The sequence below is a fragment of the Salvia hispanica genome, chromosome 1, assembly GCF_023119035.1.
Source record: "Salvia hispanica cultivar TCC Black 2014 chromosome 1, UniMelb_Shisp_WGS_1.0, whole genome shotgun sequence".
Classification (NCBI taxonomy): domain Eukaryota; kingdom Viridiplantae; phylum Streptophyta; class Magnoliopsida; order Lamiales; family Lamiaceae; genus Salvia; species Salvia hispanica.
The window spans coordinates 35,357,879-35,376,268 of NC_062965.1; the positions used below are offsets into that span (position 1 = coordinate 35,357,879).

The 18,390-nt window shown below is 34.8% G+C and overlaps 3 protein-coding genes across 4 annotated transcripts; 1 reads left to right on the top strand and 2 right to left on the bottom strand.

The window, feature by feature from the left end:
• Nucleotides 1-296: 296 nt before the first annotated feature.
• On the bottom strand, nt 297-3,093 carry LOC125218846 (F-box/LRR-repeat protein 12). Of its 2 annotated transcripts, none has more exons than XM_048120629.1 (2): nt 2,937-3,093; nt 297-1,930 (listed from the first exon to the last, which is right to left on the bottom strand). In XM_048120629.1, the coding sequence occupies exon 2, from the start codon at nt 1,572-1,574 to the stop codon at nt 432-434; it is 1,143 nt and encodes a 380-aa protein (XP_047976586.1). In that variant the 5' UTR covers nt 1,575-1,930; nt 2,937-3,093; the 3' UTR covers nt 297-431. The 2 variants fall into 2 exon arrangements, with proteins under 2 accessions (XP_047976586.1, XP_047976592.1); XM_048120635.1 differs by having other exon boundaries at nt 297-1,873; nt 2,937-3,084.
• Nucleotides 3,094-4,775: 1,682 nt separating this feature from the next.
• LOC125205516 (protein FAR1-RELATED SEQUENCE 5) lies at nt 4,776-6,585 on the top strand. The gene is made up of 3 exons (XM_048104509.1): nt 4,776-4,836; nt 5,342-5,877; nt 6,185-6,585. Coding segments are annotated over exons 1-3 (714 nt in total). The 5' UTR covers nt 4,776-4,835; the 3' UTR covers nt 6,362-6,585.
• A 6,572-nt stretch (nt 6,586-13,157) lies between these two features.
• On the bottom strand, nt 13,158-15,111 carry LOC125202375. The gene is made up of 4 exons (XM_048100760.1): nt 14,719-15,111; nt 14,461-14,649; nt 13,425-13,619; nt 13,158-13,329 (listed from the first exon to the last, which is right to left on the bottom strand). The coding sequence occupies exons 1-4, from the start codon at nt 14,722-14,724 to the stop codon at nt 13,282-13,284; spliced, it is 438 nt and encodes a 145-aa protein (XP_047956717.1). The 5' UTR covers nt 14,725-15,111; the 3' UTR covers nt 13,158-13,281.
• Between the last annotated feature and the right edge of the window lie 3,279 nt (nt 15,112-18,390).

The window sequence follows — 18,390 nt, forward strand, 5'->3', positions numbered from 1 at the left end:
AATTTTAATTTTTTCCCAATTTTATTAAAAAAAATTAATACTATGAATAAATTTTAAACGGCAAAAACGACACTCACTCACACGAAGAGCGAGTGGGCCACTTGGCCTTGGCGTGTGTCCCGCAAATAAGGGCTCAGCCCCTAATCGAGGGAGGCCCTCTAGGACGAGACACCTGCAACATTAACCCATCACCGTCACCTCCTGGCGAGACTCTGGGCAGCACCCTAACAGGCTGACCGTTATAGGTGCTCTTAATTTCACAACAATATCAATACTCTAATTTGTCAGAAAGAAAATATAAGAAATCTTAGAACTCAATTCTTTTTATAACATGCATTATATAAGAAAATAAAAAGTTGAATATAATTATAAACCCCAATAAATATTTCCCAACAAATGTGCAAATTCTCCAAGCAGAAGAGTTAGAATTCTCAACGAGGCGCAATGCACATAACTTCCTCATCTGAGACGACAACATCCCCTCTCAACAGCTTGAAAACCTCAATTGCCGTCGAGCTCAACCGGCAGCAGCGGCCGAGGTGCAGCTTGCGCAGCCGCCCACAACCCTCTCTCAACGCTTGCAGCCCTCGATCACAGAGGTTCCGGCACCGGTTCACGTGCAGCCACTCCAACGCACAACAGTACATCGCGATCGACTCCCAGCCCACCACGCTGATCTCATGGCAAAGGGCCAAGTTCCACTCTCTCAGCGACGGGCAGCCCCGTGCAATCCTCGCGACACTCTCATCATCTATGTGCCTACAAACCCGAAAGTTAAGCACGGTTAGCTTGGAGGCAAGCCTCGTGTCGAGGGCGGCAAAGCCGTGACCTTGGATGCACCAGCTGAGGTTGGAAATGTCGAGATACTCGAGCCCGCCTCCGCTCAACATAGCCCGGATCCCCTTTGGGTCGAGCTTGCATGAATCGGCTTCAAGATACGCTAGACTACACGAGCACCCTTCAAAGCCGGTTCCGTTTATGCCTCTGCAGTGAGATATGTTGATGGCTCGGAGGCGACGACAGTTCTGAGAGAGAGCCCTGATGCCGGTGTCGGATACACGCGAGCAATATGAGAGGTTCACGTCTTCCAAGGCCAAGCAAGACTCAGACAAGGCTTTAAGGCCGGTGTCGGTTATGTTGCAGCGGTAGAGGCTAAGATCGATAAGATGAGGGCACCCCCGGGCAACAGAGAAGAGACCGTCGTCTGAGATGCCAAAGCAACAATCTAGGCGTAAGCTTGTCAACCTCGGTCCATAATCCATCAATATGGAGAGACCGGAATCCGGGAGCTCGGTGCAGCCACACAAGGAAAGCGAGTGCAGATGAGGGTAACGGTTGAGCACCCGATACAGATGGAGGTAACCTATACTGATCGGATCTTGAGGTAGTGAGACGGGCGTTCGATGAGAGAACGAGCATTGGAAATGTAAAGACCTACGGCATGAACTCTGGATACGGAGCCAGCGGTGACAAGTCAGGCCAAATGCATCACGGTCAGAGCTGGAGTCGAGCCTCTGGAAAATGAAGTATAGACAGTCATCGGGGAGTAGGAGTATGTGTGTGGACTGTTCCATGGTGGCAACACTAGTGGACTTCGGAAGGCTGTAAAGCTCGGATTTTCACTAATATTTTCTTGTAAGACGAGGATGAGGAGGAGCCTGGTGAGTCGAGGCCACAAAGAGCAGTGGAATCCCCGTACCCATAACCAATGAGGATTCCACAGTTGCGGCAGAGAAGCCTTGATTTTGAACGGTAGGGCCCCCAAGATATCGGGAGGCAGTTCACATTGTCGACTTGAGTGAATCGGCTCGGATCAATGGAAATGAATGAAAAGAAACCCTTGTTGATGGACTTGCTATATTTGGAGCCGATGCTGGAAGTTGCGCGATTGGAAGATGTCAAGTTCAGATGATAGCCACAAGAACCACAACTGTAGATAGTCAGATAAATGAGACGAATCAATTTGCAAGAAATGACACATCAATCAAACCATTGCAATGATATTTTGGAGATGTCAAGTTGAGATGATAGCCACAAGAATCACAAATGTTAAACATTGAGAAAACCAAACAGAATCAATCCGCAATATAAAGTACATAAAACAAGCTATTACGATAGAAATTTTGGGATCTAGCAGCACATTATGTTCTTGGAGATGGCTTAGTGTTGGTTGCTTGATAAGCCTTTTCTCTATTTTGAGGTATTTATCAAATGCCAATATCCCTTTCTAGTTTCTTGATTTGGCATGGGTGAAAAATTGAAAATACTTAAAAGTGGTAAGCTTTTGTTCAACTTTGAGATGAATCATTCTCTAAATGTTCAACTGATTAAACAAAAACAAAGCTAGTGGCAAGCAAGGCCTTTTTTTCTTTTGAATAAAAGCCAATTTCATATACTAATCCTACTATAAGAAATCAACATAAACTGCAAGTAATAATTCCCAATTCAATCAAGATTTTTGACAAAAACCAATATCATGAAAACCAATGCCTGACAACAAGATTCAAACATTCAATAATGGTATGATATCAAACCTAAACTCCAGGGAAAAAAAGATTATATCTGCAGAAATAATAATTTCAGACTGATATGATAAAAATCAAATCTTTTTCCATATGAATCCTTTATTGATTTTAAATATTCAAAAGTTGCAAACTTTTCATTTAATTTTAACAACATTCAAATATTCATTCACAGAAACACAAGGCAGCAAGATTCAATTGAGAGAGAGGAGTTCTTGACTACTAAACAAATTAAAACCAAAAGATAAAATAAAACAGAAAATGAAAAATCCAATAGTTGCAATAACCAGAGTACCAAACCCAACAATCCAATAACAAAATCACAATCAATAGCTAAACAAAAATAAATAAAAAATGATTGTAATAACGAACAAAAAGGGGGAAAAATAAAATGAAGGGAAAATTGGGCCAAACCTGTAAGAGACATCAGCTTGGGACATTTCCTGATCAGAAAATTAAATATTACTAGTATTATTATTTTCGTTCGATTCCATTTGAAGATTTGCAGAGAATAAGGCTTTGGAGAAGAATAGCAGCAGTCAATGTTTCTGATCTGATATTTTTGACGAGTTTTATTTATTTACTCTTCATTACTCTCTTTGTTGAATAAGTCGAAATATAGAGTAGTAGTCTGATTTTACGTTATACTAATATTTTGGTATTTTTTGTAATAACATTCAAATATTTAATACTGATTATTTTATTGTTAATATTTTAAGCAAGTGAATCTCGGGTAGTATTTGGAATTTATTATGAGAATATCACCTACCGAGTGAAATAAATAAATTTAGAATATTACTACTAATTTATAATTTGTTGAATGCGAGAAATTTATCAAACAAATCATCTGTTAAAAAATAATTAGGATTTAGGATAGATTCACAAGTCATAAAACTCATTAGATTTTTGTAGTATAAAATTGACCCACCCATTGTTTTCTTGTTTAAAATTAACCCTACTAATATTCGAACTCAAGCTGTTAAACCAACCCTAAAAATGTAAAATGGAAAATATTGTTATGCACTTTTAAATCTTAATTTATTAGTACCTTTCAGTCGCTATACTTAAATAAAAATTGGGAACGAGTGTTTTGGCGTGGTATCTGGTCGGAATGAGAATTACGTGCTATCGGCTACCCATTTTGACACTCCTATTTAAATTGGCAAAGTGTGTATTCTATTTATCTAATTATGCCAAAGATTGAAAGAGACTCTATAATGGAAAAGTAATTTAACTTAAAAATTTAAATTCTAATTTTTATATATTCATGTATAAATATAGCCCAAGAAATAAACCATTCCCTTATAGAAATGGATCTGAAAGTAGGCCCAAGTTTTTGTAAATTTTGGTTGATCTGGCCCAAATTCAATTTTCACCTTCTACTATTGGCAGTCTTTCTATTTCCAAATCAATAAATCATATGTACATATTATATATATAATCTCGATATCTAAAGATTATAAATATACTCTCTCTGCCCCCTGCAAGCGAACAATTTCTTTTTGTACAAGATTTAAAATGGAAAGATGAAGAGAGGAAAAAAAACAACAAAAAATAGAAAATAAAAAGAATAAAGTAGGTGAAAAAATAAAATAAGAGATTTTTTTTTACTTAAAGTGGAAATGACTAACTTATGATACCAAAGAAAGTGAATCACTTGAGACAGACATAGTATATTATAAAAAAAAGTGATTAAATTTTAGCATTCTTGCATTGCATTCATTTAAAAATAATAAAACAAATTAGCTGCAAGACTTCTTAAACATATTTTCTTGAACTAATAATTTAAAATTTCAGATGATAGTAGTAGTAGTATAGTACATAAATCACTCGAAAAAAAATTTGGTCGAAATAGTGACAAGTAAGGTAATTAAAATATAAAAATAAATCTAATAAAAAAATTTAAAAAGTTTGGAAATGAGGCTCACTCGCCTCTGCCAATAGGTCACGGCGTCACGCCACTATGCCATTGAACGAGACGCAAAGGGCGCGTGGTGGGACGTCATGACTCATGCACCCACCCCCTCTAACATGTTCCATTCCCCCAGGATGATATCGACCCCTCGCATATGCAATGTGGATTCCACAAGTGTCCCTCTTCCTTGGGGGATTTTGGAAATGAAAATTTTGTAACCATTATTTTTATTTAAGAAAAGAAAATTGAGTAAAATTATTGTGGTAAGGCCCTTATCTCAATGCACGAAATATATCTTTGTTTTGCTCAAATAATGGAATAACATTTACTATAAAACTATATTTGTTACTAACAATTTCCTCAGAGGTGTATTCTTCAGAACCAACAGCACTGCTATCAGTAAGTAAGCGTGCCCTTCTATGTTTCTTCTTCCATTTATATGCTGATATTATTCATTAATTCTTATATCTTTTTAAATAATTCCACTCTCATATGCCATTTGTCTTCAACAAGAATTCATAATTGCAATTCTGCAAAAAAGGTTTGGAACCCCTGTTGCATCAAGTAGATTTCATAATTTGTCTATGGATTTCGTATTGTTGAATATATCGAAATCCATTTGCTGCTGTGTGTCTGAGCTATTTCATGTTTTCTTCAATTAGGTTTTATGTGTGTGTTTTAGAAGCAAATTTTAATTGTGTTTGGGAGAAATAAGCAGAGAAGATTTTGCTGGTAGTTGAAGCAGGCCGAGGGAAAATGATTGTTTTTCAATTTATTATATAAAATCTTCCACATTTTGTTTGAAGATGTTAAATTTAGGTGAATATTATCTTGTTGCTCAGCTCCCAAACATTCCTAATGTTGTCAATTATATTAATCACATTATAATTAAATCTTAAATTAGTGAGTTTTGATCCAAATGAGGGTGCAAAGTATAAACTGGATGATGCAGAGCCTGATTCAGATGTGGATGATAAGCTGATGGAAGTTGGAAGTGATATCTGTATGTCTGATGGGGGAGATATGATAAATTTATACGACGAAAAACACTTTTTGTCGCACTCGAATGTGGGGGAACCGTATACTGGGATGGAGTTTGAATCTGAGGAGGCTGCCATGGCATACTACGATGCATATGCCAAGCGTGTTGGCTTCATTGTTCGCATAGGCAACTGCCACCGTTCCAGCCAGAATGGCTCAGTTATCAGCAGGAGGTTCGTCTGCAACAAAGAGGGTTTTCGTGTGAGTAATAACAAGGTGAAGAGGGTGGAAGTGAGGAAGCCGAGGGCAGTGATGAGGGAAGGTTGTAAGGCGATGATCATGATTAGGAAGGAGAGTTCCGGAGCATGGATTATTGTGAAGCTTGAGACGCAGCACAGTCATCCATTGGGGGTGTCTCTGGGGAAGGCTCGTCGTAGCCCTGTCCGAGCACAATCGCAGGTAAAACAGCTTTTATGTGAAATCTATGCATATGTTTAATACCCAATTAGACTTTTTTTGGGTTAGTTGTTTTCATTTTCTTGCATTGAATCTCTGTCTAATATGAAATTGTCTGCTAAAAACAAGAACTGCGAATGAAAGAAATCTAGTTACTTTACTCTGTTGTTGCCATATTGTTGCTTTTCATGAGAGAAAGCAAACTACGTGCTGCTTCCTATCATGCCTTTCGTGTTTGATTGTTGAGGCCAGAATGCGTTGAAATGCATAAGTAAAGGCTTGGCTGTGTCGTTGCACCCTTTTCATGTAGGACGATAAGGACAAGAGAATCCGTGAGCTGTCATCTGAGCTTCACCGTACCAAGCAGAAACTCGCGGAATGCCAGAAACAGCTTGAGGCCGTCTTGAATGATGTGGAGCATCATGTGGATCACCTAACCAGAAGCATCCAGCATCTTGTTCAAAACGTTCAAGAAGTTGAGAAATAAGAACAAACATCCACGATGAAGCTATAAACCTCGTTGGCTTGTTCCATTTATTCTTTGAAGTTATACTAAGATAGTAGTAACTAGCATGTACATATGCAGAGAACAAATCTACGAGTTTTTTTATATACTAGTAGAAAAATGTAGATCTCTTTCTTGTGTTGAGTCACTGCTAAACGATTAGATTCAACACACATGGAAATGCTATATGCACATTGAATTCTTCAGGTCCGTGTTTTCTTGGCTTCACTAGTCCTCGCAGGCACTGAAGGTGCATCGAATCAAGGCAAGTTTGCATGTCAACATTTTTGTAGGCTTTGTATGATTCACCAAATATCTCATCTGTAATTGTAGGTATTGAAGCAATGTGATCCAGAGGAGGCTTACTAGTCATCTGGTTCCGAAGAAATGGGCCCATGAGGCCAAGATTTTCGTGGAGGTATGTTTGGTAACTAGTGAAATTTCAGACATGGTAGGTCTCTCCCTTTCCCTTTCCCTCTCCCTCTCTCGCTCACACAATTGTAGTCGAGGCCTGAGGGTAGTGTTATAGAGCCAACACTTGTGCATAAATGGAGACCAAATCAGAATCACTAGATAACAAAATTGGAAGGATGAGATTTAACTTTAAAATTTTGGATTTTGAAAGCACAGAGCTGTGTTTTAGTTCATTTTTGATATTTGGATTTTAAAAACACGAGGATCATTTTTAGATGACATAGAGGTTGTTTTTAGACCATTTTAGGTCATTTAGAACATTCGAATTTTAAAAGCATTGTCATTTTAAGATTGTTTTAGAGCATCATCAATGCCGGACTTCCGCCGGGCGTCGGACCGCCGTCCCCGACGTCCGCGGCGGACGTCCGCCATTGTGCGAGGAAGAGGGGCGGACGGACGACCCGTGCGGACACGGGAGTTCCGCGGGTGTTTCGCGACGGCGGCGGGACGTCCGCCATTGTGGCATGCGGACGGACGTCCAATAGTTCTATTTTTTTAATTTTTTTTTTCAAAATCTATATATATGGCTCGTTGAACTTCATTTCACTCGCACCACTTGTGTTAACAAGTTTCTCTCTCTGCGTTTCTTTTATTATTTAATGGCAAGTGGTAGTGGAAGTGGAAGTGGAAGTGGCAGTGGTAGTGGTAGCGGTGCGGGTGGTAGCGGTGCTAGCGACTGGCGCCAGATTGTTAGGGATGAGTTGCGTGCCGTTACGACTAGGGAGATAAATCGGGCATTACAAGCGGCCATGATGCAGTTCTAGAAGACAAGACTTGGAGGCTAAGAAAGTTATTATTTTGGTTTTTATTTATTTCCTAGTTAGTAGAATTAGTAAATGGTAAAATATTAATTATTTTTCCTTCTATAAAATAGGTTTTATTTTCATTAGAGTTATTTTTGCTTATTATCTTTTTAGTTATTTCTTTCCATAAGTTTAGGATTTCTTAGTTATTTTCTTTCTATAAGTTTAAGATTTTCTTGCCTATATAAAGGCATCACTGTTGATCTTAAAAGACAGACTTTTGAATAATATTTTTACATTGAGTTTTTATACTCCGAAGTTCTCAATTCTTTGCGTTCTTTATTATCATTTCAGTCATTCTCATAGTTTCTACCGTTTCTGCATCCGATGTCCTTGATGACGTGGCAGGAGGTGTTTTTGGGAAGTCCATCGGGAAGGCTATGGGACATCCGCATGCATTGAGGATGCTCTTAGTTAAGAATCAACACCCACACCAACAAGGACGTACTGTCATCCTTTTCTCTTTACTTATTCATGAGTCTCATCTTTTAGTTTTATATCCATTTCTAATTTCACTTTATTTATTATATATTCTTAATAATTTAAACCAACAATTTAATTTAAATATGAATTTCAAAATAAGAATTTCAAAAGGAAAAATTACATAATTAAAATTTCAACTTTGATATGTAAATCAAATTACAAAATATGGTCAAATTCAGGGCATTGATAATTTCCAGATGAGAGTTTGATGGTTACTAGCTTTGCATTTGACTAAAAATTAGAACTCCCCCCGTCCCACAATGAGAGTTACTCTATATTTTATCATTTCGGTCCGTCCTATAATAAGGGTTCTATTTCACTTTTATCATAAATGGTAACTAGGTTACACATTCCACCAACTCACTTCACTTACATTTTATTATAAAATCAGTATAAAAGAGTAGGCTACATATTCGACTAACTTTTTCAATCCAATATTCTTTACATTTTCTCAAAACCCGTGTTCACACTAAATGTGACTCCTATTGTCGGATAGATGGAGTACAGAAGAATGAAAAGAATCCCATAATAATGAAAATCATAAGAAAAATAGAAAAATAAACAATTATACAAACCTTGCACTCTTCTTAACTTCATCATTTTTCAGTACTTTATCTATTTTTACATACCTACTTATCAATATTTTCAAAATCACTCTTCATTATACTACTTATTAATTAATAGTAGTATTAATTAAAACTATTAAGGTGAGATATTTTCTTCAAATGCGAAATGCATTAGCTACTTTTATTTAGTGTAGTTTTATATGGAACATATTTTTAATCGAAAGGGCGAATCTCGTGAACGGGTTGCCAAGTACCTTGGAACTCACTCCTTCATGAATGAAATATGTTTATATATTGTTAATCAAAGGCCAAATATCGTGAGCTATTGCTACTACTTTTGAGCTCACGCGTTAATGAGTGTGCGACCTTTCGGCCATTCCAAACAATAGCAAGAGTTTCTTTCTATTTTAATGAATCAATAATTTGTAAGTATGGATTTGTTCTGTTTCTACTTACTAAACAATATTACAATTATTTTAAGTGTACATACAAATAAATTATTGATAATAAGTTCGCAAAAATAATTAATAAAGATATTTTAAAACTAACCAACCTTTTAAGTTAATCAATCGGAGGCGTACCTATATATTAATAAACCAGTACCATATATAGCTAGTATAAATAAATGATCGCAATGATGAGTTTTAAAAAATGAAAATATAATTGCACGCTTGACAACAAATTAGGACGATGGTTTATATTTTCTTTTTGTTTGGTGGGACCGAACTTAATCTATACAACAAGTTTATATAGCCTGTCCAAATTTGATTGAATCTAAATTTGGTATTATAAGTTTTGAGCTGTGTTTCATCAAAGACGATAAAATTAATTAAATATATTTTGTTTTATTTTCAAATTCGTCCAAAATTTGATGATATCCAAAAGTTTCCTCATCCAATAAGTGTAAGTAGGAAAATGATAGGCAATATGTCTAGGATGTAACCCTTATTATAGACTTTGACCTACATTTTAATCTCCAATCATTTGTAGTGTATAAGTTAATTAAACCCCACAAACTTAAATCGCACACATAACTCTATTCATAAGAAACCCATATCACGCAATCATCACATAGTGACCTTCGAGGATTGTGATAATATGTTATACCCTTAGCTTTACTTTTTTCTTACCATGGAGTATTTTAATTAGCTTAAGTTATATTAAAATAATCACAGTGATTATTTATATTATCACCATAATGGCCTTAATGATTACCATAGCGCATTTGGATCATACTGTTTAAACGACTTACAGTATATAAAAGGAATATCTTGAAAGTGTTCAATCAATTCAAATTTCACGTATAATGGAATTACTCATACTGTTTAAACGACTTACAATATATAAAAGGATTATCTTGAAAGTGTTCAATCAATTTAAATTTCACTATATTGAAATGTAATATACTACTGCCCCTTCCATCTCAACTAAATTTAGTTGTATTTCTTTTGAATTGTCCCAATTAAATTGAATTATTTTTTTTTGACAAAAACAAAACATCTAATCACTCTTATTTTATTCAATCACCTACTTTACTCTCTCTTTATCTTTTTTAATTTATTCATCTCTCATGCTTTTCAATATATTTCTTAATCTTCGTGTCCAAAAATTTTGACTCAATTTAGTTGAGACAAAGGGAGTACTACTATACTGCATATCAATAAAAAAACGAAATAGTATGAAATAATCAAATTAGTTATAAAGTCTATGCTTAACAATAAACATAATCTATATAGATTGTGTATACGTATCCGCGTGTGTATAAACTAAATACATTAATACTGGTGTTCGATGGTACTTTAATTAGTACTACGTGAATTGATACTTCAGGTCATATCCATCATTTATAGGAAAAGTGAACCAAAAATCTTAATCACGGATAGACTAAAATGATAAATGCATGACTCCTATGAGTGATATGAGTGACGGGAGAGTAGGACTACGAGGAAAATATTAAATTAATAAAACTTTAAACTCAAATAACTCTATAAAAACCATAAAGTATGCTAAATGATTTTCACCAAAGGAAAAAAAAAGTAGAGCAACCATACCATGCTAAGAAAAGGCTACACCTCCAACACCACCGTGGAGCTTGGGTGGTGCCGGATGCGTAGGCGCAGGCGGAGGTCGAAGGGCGGCACAGTGCGGCTGGGGAACGGGCGGAGAGGGTTCTCCCTTGGGTTCCGGCGGGTTGTGCAATGGGCAGTGATTGCAAGGCCTTTCCGTTTGTTGAAGAAACTGGCGGCGGAGATGGCGGCGAACGGGCGGCTGCTGGAGGCTTATTGCCGGACGCTGCCGCTGCTCCGGCCTCAGCTCTTCCCACTGTGTTGAATGATTGATAGGGTGAGGATATAATTCGAATTTTAATTAGAACTATGTCCATGAACACCTTTTAATTTACTTTGTCGATATGATGTTTAGTTGTATTTGCAATTGTAAATGGTGATTTATTTTATGAATTCTGTGACTTGATTGCTTGTTTCATTGACAAAAACTGTCTTCATTCTCACAAAATTTGCAAACCAGTTTCCAAACAAAAAAAAGGTAAGTATGAATCAAACATTATCCATCTTTGACTGAAAGCAGCATATATTCGACACTAACTTCTAAACTACTAACTCAAAGAAAAATAGAAGAAGAAATAAATTATACCGTAAATAATTGAATATATAAATTGAAATTTGAAACCGTAATATAGCCGAGTCGAGAAAGGTCTCTTTCTGCAAGACGAGATACGTCAAAGTAGTGCTCTCGGTTTAGGTGTGACATCCCCAAAGATAAAACGACAACGTCTTGAGCTGTCCATCTGTGTACATTGATCAGTTCGTCCATACACGTCTCTTGAATGAACAATGACGTGAGAGATGTCGAGATACATATGTCCAGGTTCATGCTCCATGATAGACATTTTTAACGTCGGCCCATTACAGTCCGGCATAATTGGTAGAGTTGACTCTGCATAGACTCCTTCGTTTTTGCGCATAGATAGAAAGGCAGACTCATGCATTCTCTATACCAAGGTACTTTTCTATGTGTTTCATAAGTCTGTCTTACTCTTCGCCATCATCCAATTTCTCAGTGATGTCTGCACATGCTTATTTGCCACATTGTTTTAGTGTACGTATCCACTGTGATTAGTGAACACACATGTTAATTAATCTCATAACTCCATATTATTCCGATACTTCAAATTTCAATCTGCAATTTTTCACCTAGCGAAAATCGATTTTAGAAAATGAATATATCACCATGATCATCCACTTGGAACATAAATCGATTACACACTATCTGATCACACAAAATTAACATCACTTGTATGACCCAGTCAAACTGCATTGACCGGACTAGATTCCAGCAGAACAATCATTTAGACACCAATCAGATGCTGCCCAAGATTACAGTGAAACGATTTCTGCAAATATGGATGCAGACACACATGAGTTTGAATTCAAATTTATAACCGTGACAGCTGAGAGATGTTGTTATTCTACTAGCATGAAACAAACTAATGTTCAAAGCAGAGGTCACAAGGAAGGAAGTAGAAACTATGATATCCACTCAAGAGATGAAGTTGTAATAATGGTGAAGGTGTACAAAATTGGATGAAAACTATGCATTTTGAAAAATTAGAGACCTCACCTGCTCAAATGTGAGTCAAAATTAGAGACTGCAGAAGTCTGGAGAAAAAAGCCATTAGTATTATTACATGAATGATTTTAGCTGCTAGGAAAATCCAATTTAAATATGTTGGCAGCTGCCAACTGCCAACTGCCAAAAAGATGTGTTCATTGCAAAATTTGAAAGTCGCAAATTTGATTAACAGTGTTAAATTTCCATACAAAAAAAAACATTTATTTTATAAATAAACATTTGATACAAGTAATCCGATCTAAAGTACTGTTCATGGTTATATAGATAGCACTTCAATAATTATGTGAAGTCATTTTTAAAAGAGACTTTTAATTAATTTAAATATTTTCAATCTAGAAACATGCAGTCTTCATTATAACCTTTTATTCATATTTTTTATTCAACAGCAGTGTCCACTATACACAAAATGCATTCACGACATCTCCAATCAAATCAAGAACAAAGTACGAAATAAAATACTACTAGTAGTATCATTTTTAGTTGAATTTTGGGACTGGAACCTATGTAAACAATTCTTATTTATTGCTCCTATTTTAAAATTATAGAAGAACTCCCCGTTGCCTAATAGTTGAGTTATTTTTCTATTTCAAAAAATTTCTTCATAATTGAATCATTTTTAGTAATTTTTTTCTCTTTCTTAATTTACTTTCTCTTAATTTCTTTTATCTATTTATTTAACACACACCACATTCCTTTTTTTAACTCCGTGTCAAAAAGTTTCGCTTAACTACGAGGGAATGGAAGGAGGACAATTCTTGCATACTCTGCATGCATATCCTAAAAGTGGTAAAACAAAATTCGTGCAATTTTAAGCTTAAGCATGAAATAAACTGAGTGAACAATTCAAACATTTTTACAAGACGTTACAACTTTAGGAATAGGATATTTCTTGAACCAGACATGTTGTACATGAATATGGTTTGTATTAGGCGCAAGGAGGTAGGCAGCTCCACAATAATTTCCATCCTCTCTTCTGCATAATACTCCGTATATTAAATAAATTTCACATATCAATATTATTAACTTGGAAGAATAAATAATATAAACCAATAATGTTTATAAACTAACCCTTTTTGATTGGGCACGGAGGAGGTCCGGGGAGATTTTGTACAAATCCTCGTCCGCGGCTTTTGGCGGCGGCCGACGCGGTGGAGCCACCGCCGAGCTCTCCGCGGGGCTTGGCGGTGCTTTCAACTCAAATTCGCAATTCCACACCACTCTCCCCTTCTTCTTTTTCCCATCTTTTTTTCTTGAAATTTTTCCCTTTTATAAATTAAGCCAATTACCAACAATACTACACCTCATTAATGCATCATAAACATCTCATGCCATAAAAAATGTGAACTTTAAGTAAATCCAATGAAAAGCTTAGGAATCAATTATCTCATTTGTGTAACGAACTATATATACTCATCGGCTTGGGTTTAAAAATATTTAATGGAAAGTTAGTGGAAAAAGTTAGAACAATATACCCTTACAAATAATTAAATTTTATTGTAAAATATTTTTGAAATAATTTAGTGGAATATTAGGTAAATTAAAAAGTACTAGAGTAGTAAAAAGTAAATGGGATAAATATTCACGAAAGTATGAAAATGGAAAATTGGGACAATTAATAAAGAGTTTTTTTTATTGTGGTAATCAAACGTCTTTTTTCATTCAATTAAGAATAAAGATATTTCAGTATTTCAAAACTTTTTTCCTTATTTTTCTTATAAAGTCAAAATAAAAACATGACTGTAAATAACGTTCGATGGCAGTATCTTTAACTTATTTTAAGAAACAACATTGTTTTACAGCAAAAACTGTAATTTTGTACATGCCTGAGAGTTTGAGACATTTCCTTTCATCACACAATTAATAATGTTTACTTAATTAAGTGGGGAAAATATATACTCCTCATAGACAACAAAATAGAATGATTAAAAATATTAATTTTTGCTAAGAAAAATAAATAATTCATTCATTTACTCACTGAAAATGTATGGTTCCAACTTCCAAGTCATCAAAACTCACTTCATTCCAAAACAAGCAACAATCCAAGAGCTGTGTGTGTGTGTTTTTGAAGAAGAGAAAGAATAGTAGAGAGGTTAGTGGGGCCTACTCTGTGGCGAGGTACAACAATCATAGCAGGAGTGAAGCCATCACTGTCATACAAATCACCGGCGACGTACAAGTCACGCTCACCCCCAGCCTCCCTCGCCGTCTCAAAGCACTGCGTGAACGGCAAATCTCCATTGCAATCCCAGCTCCCAAATGCAGGAACATGCCTCCTCTTATTAAACTCCAATTCCTGCTTAAAAGTCCAATCTTTATTATACCCATCAAATACATTTTGAAATTAAAAAAAAATACTACTTACATCCATGGACCAAGAATCTTGAAAAGAGAATTTGTTTGACTTGTGAATCAAGAATTAGGAGTGGTGGAATATTGGCTTTTAGTGTTGGTGGGCATGGCATGGGGGGAATTTAAAGGGGAATGAGTGTAAAATGGGGTAGTTTTGGTTGCTTTCTTGTTTGTGAAACAGTTTAAGGAAAAGACCAAAAGTAATTAATAAAAAAAAGAGTGTGTGTGTGTCACTGGTGGTCTACAGGAGAGAAAGGGAAAGCAAAGAAGCTCATATACCAAAGAATAACAGAGATAGAGATGGAGAGGGGGGCTCTTGTTTCAGCTTTATTTGGTGAAATCTTTAACACTTTTTGCATACTATGAAAGGGTTTGTAGTAATGGAGAAGGTAGTTGGGGTGGTAACATTACCTATGGGATGGGAAGTTGGGAACTCAACATTAATGCCAATATTTATAGATCTAACTTTATCAAGTTTAGGTCAAAGTTTGAACATTTGGTGGAATTTTATTTTTCAGTTGAATTGTATCCCTATTTTGCTAAACGTACTAATGTTGCGGTAAGTTAGTATTCTTTACATTATTTAGTGACACACAACGGAAAATACATATGTGAACATGAGACTTGATAACTTGGTTCAGAATATCGAAGAGGTTCTTAAGGTTCAATATTATTTCAATGGTTTTATCGATCGCCTGGTGCTGATGCTAATATGTAGCATTTCGTCATCTCATTTATTTTGCAACTTTTATTTCTTAAGCCTATGGATGTGTTATTTGCGGAAATGGGAGGACAATATGTGTCTAAAACCATGTGCTGGATTGCTCTCTCCTTTTTTAAAGTCAACAATTGCAAGTCAATACAACTATTACCTACTTCTACTCCTAGGATAAGTTCACATTGAGTTCGCATTGAAAAGTCCAACAAGTTGTGCATAAGTTTTCCTATAAATAGGGACTTCTACAAGAGCTATCACGCTTCCGCACTTTCGCATAGTCTTTGGTTGAAATTATCACGTTTCCACACTTTGTACCTCTACAAGAACTATGGCCAAATTTCTTTTATCAGTTTGTCCCTCAAGTTTATTTTCTTTTACAATTACGAAAAGAAGATTGAACGACATTTCGTAAAGAGTTTCATTGAGAAGGAATAGAAACTTATTGTCACATATATGTTTAGCAGGGACGGATCCAGCATGTATCAAGAAGGGGCAAATGCCCCTCCTCCATTTTCCTCACATATATATAATTCGTATAAGATAAAATTTATTTAGTTTAATTTCTCACTAATTGCCCCATCAAAAATACATTAATTTTGCCTATGTATATTTTTGCCCCTCCCAGTATAAATTCCTGGCTCCGTCTCTGATGTTTAGCATTGAATTACAAATAATCATAAAACAATTCATGCATCTCACAACAATGTAACACTAAAACAAACATGTCTCTAAGGAGGCAAGATACCGATTCAAGTTTTAGTAATTTTCTGAATTTTCTTTCTCTTTTGATACTCATTATAAGGAAGGTCGTAACTCGTACATCACATAGTAAAATTCTATAATTGTCTTATAAATTAGTCTAAACACTTGAACTTGCAACAAACGTGGCCAAAATGCACATAATCAGTAATCATGTAAAACGAATAGGAAAACAAAAAAGGTAGGAAAAAAATTCATTATATGCAATTATTTTTGGATAGTCGAATTTCAAGTTTAAACAGACTCTGAAATATTGGGTGAACTCTAGAAATGTTCACAATACAAATTTGATCAATGTTTCATTTAACACAGCTGGAGTTGTACGATGTATTTAATAGTTTGATTTTGTGTTTTTACTGGATTTTGAAAGTTGATGGATATTTGAAAATAAATAGACGTTTGGTCAATTGGTCAAGTATATTATTTGAACGAGTTCATGCGGTGGAAGTGAAAAGCAAACAGAGGTGATATTTAATAAGATGAACAAAATGTTGGTAGGCATTGAATTGTCTCTCTCAGAAGATTGGTTTGACACATTTATGTCGAAAAGATTTTGTAGGATTTGAAAGTGTAGTTACTATCTTCTCTTTTTCTTTATATATGTATAAATATTGTAGTACAACTTTATTCATGTAACATAGTAGCACCAAAAAAATTTTCCGCCATGAATTTTTTGACACAGGTTAGCGATTTGAATCCATTGTTATAATTGAAGGTACGTTAATTTAATACATTTATAAATGTATTTTCGAATTATTCGAGATTTTGCTCTCATTTGCTCTTCAAAATTGTACCATGACTATATGATGAAATCATATTATTTAAATATTAATCTTATTTTGTTGTTTGACTAAGATCATTAATACTTCCTCCGTCCACGAATAAGAGTCTCATTTTAGTCTGTTCATAAATATGAGTTCTGATTCACTTTTACCATTAATGGTAATAGGATCTCACCTCCCACTATCCCATTTCACTCACATGTCATTTAAATTAATATATACATATGGGACATCTATTCCCTTATAACTTTTTTCACTCACTTTTATTAGTAACATTTTTTAAAACTCATGCCGCCAAAAAATGAGACTTCTAATGACGGACGAATGGAGTATAATTCATCATTTATTCATTCATCTACCGAAATGAGATATCTCAGTAAGTTATTGATAACAAGTGGAGTAAGTCACTTCAGAGTTCACTTACTAAGCAACTTATTATTTTGATATTTAAATTTTCTAATAGTTTTTGTGTGGTAAAAATTATGGTTAAAATAGATACTATTTCAATATAGAAAATGTATAGACTCAATGTGTGTGAGTTGGCTTATTGATAAAGTGATAATGTCTGAAATCAAAATCTCGTGTTCAAGTCTATATTAGAATGATGTTTAAATTTATTACTATTTCTTTATCTGTAAAAAAAAGTTTACAGACTCAAAATGAATTGAAGACCTTATAAGTCAGAGTAGTAACAAACTTTGTTGAGTATATTAAAAAAGAAATGAAAATCAATAAATACGCTTTTATTTTACGTTAACCCCACCTGCATTTTACTTGGAGTTCTGCGCCTTATGTCTCCATATAGTTCTAAAGTTGAATTATTAATATTGAGCATTTCGAGGATTTTGAAAGTTGTAAAATTAATGAATTTACTCTCGTCCAACAAAAATACTAAGAGTTTAATGCAAATAAATTATACTCCATTTAACAAATAGATAAAGTGAATATAGAAATTATGAATAAAATAATAATGAAAGATAAAATGAATAATAAATTGAGAGTAAATTCCATTTTTAGTACTATATGACTAATTTTGGTGAACAAATATTAAAAGCTGATAATATATTTTTGTGGTATTATTTTCTAGATGAATACAGAAAATTATAAATGAATTATACTCCATATATATAATGCCCTCCAATTTTAAATTAGTTGAATTAAATCACAAATTAGTTTTTGTTACCAGTTACTTCCTCGTCCCACAATAAGAGCATCTCCAATGGAGATAGGCTAGCCACAAGCTAGCCACTCTCTCTCCCTACCACGTCATCAGCACTAAAATTCCACCTGCCACATCATCATTTTAAGCAAATTGGCTAGCCGCAATAAAATAATTCAATTTACGGAATTAAATTTATGACAAATTACAGAAATAAATTTACGAGACATATACGGGAAAATTCGTTAATTTCATTTAAATAAAAAA

What these genes read in the sequence shown, in the direction of transcription:
- LOC125218846 (XM_048120629.1), bottom strand. Translation starts at nt 1,574, where the DNA reads ATGGAACAGTCCACACACATACTCCTACTCCCCGATGACTGTCTATAC.
- LOC125205516 (XM_048104509.1), top strand. An exon ending in CTGTCCGAGCACAATCGCAG is followed by an intron (nt 5,878 to 6,184) that starts GTAAAACAGCTT and finishes CTTTTCATGTAG; the next exon opens with GACGATAAGGACAAGAGAAT.
- LOC125202375 (XM_048100760.1), bottom strand. An exon ending in TTGTTGTACCTCGCCACAGA is followed by an intron (nt 13,620 to 14,460) that starts GTAGGCCCCACT and finishes AATTTATAAAAG; the next exon opens with GGAAAAATTTCAAGAAAAAA. An exon ending in TCCGTGCCCAATCAAAAAGG is followed by an intron (nt 13,330 to 13,424) that starts GTTAGTTTATAA and finishes AGTATTATGCAG; the next exon opens with AAGAGAGGATGGAAATTATT.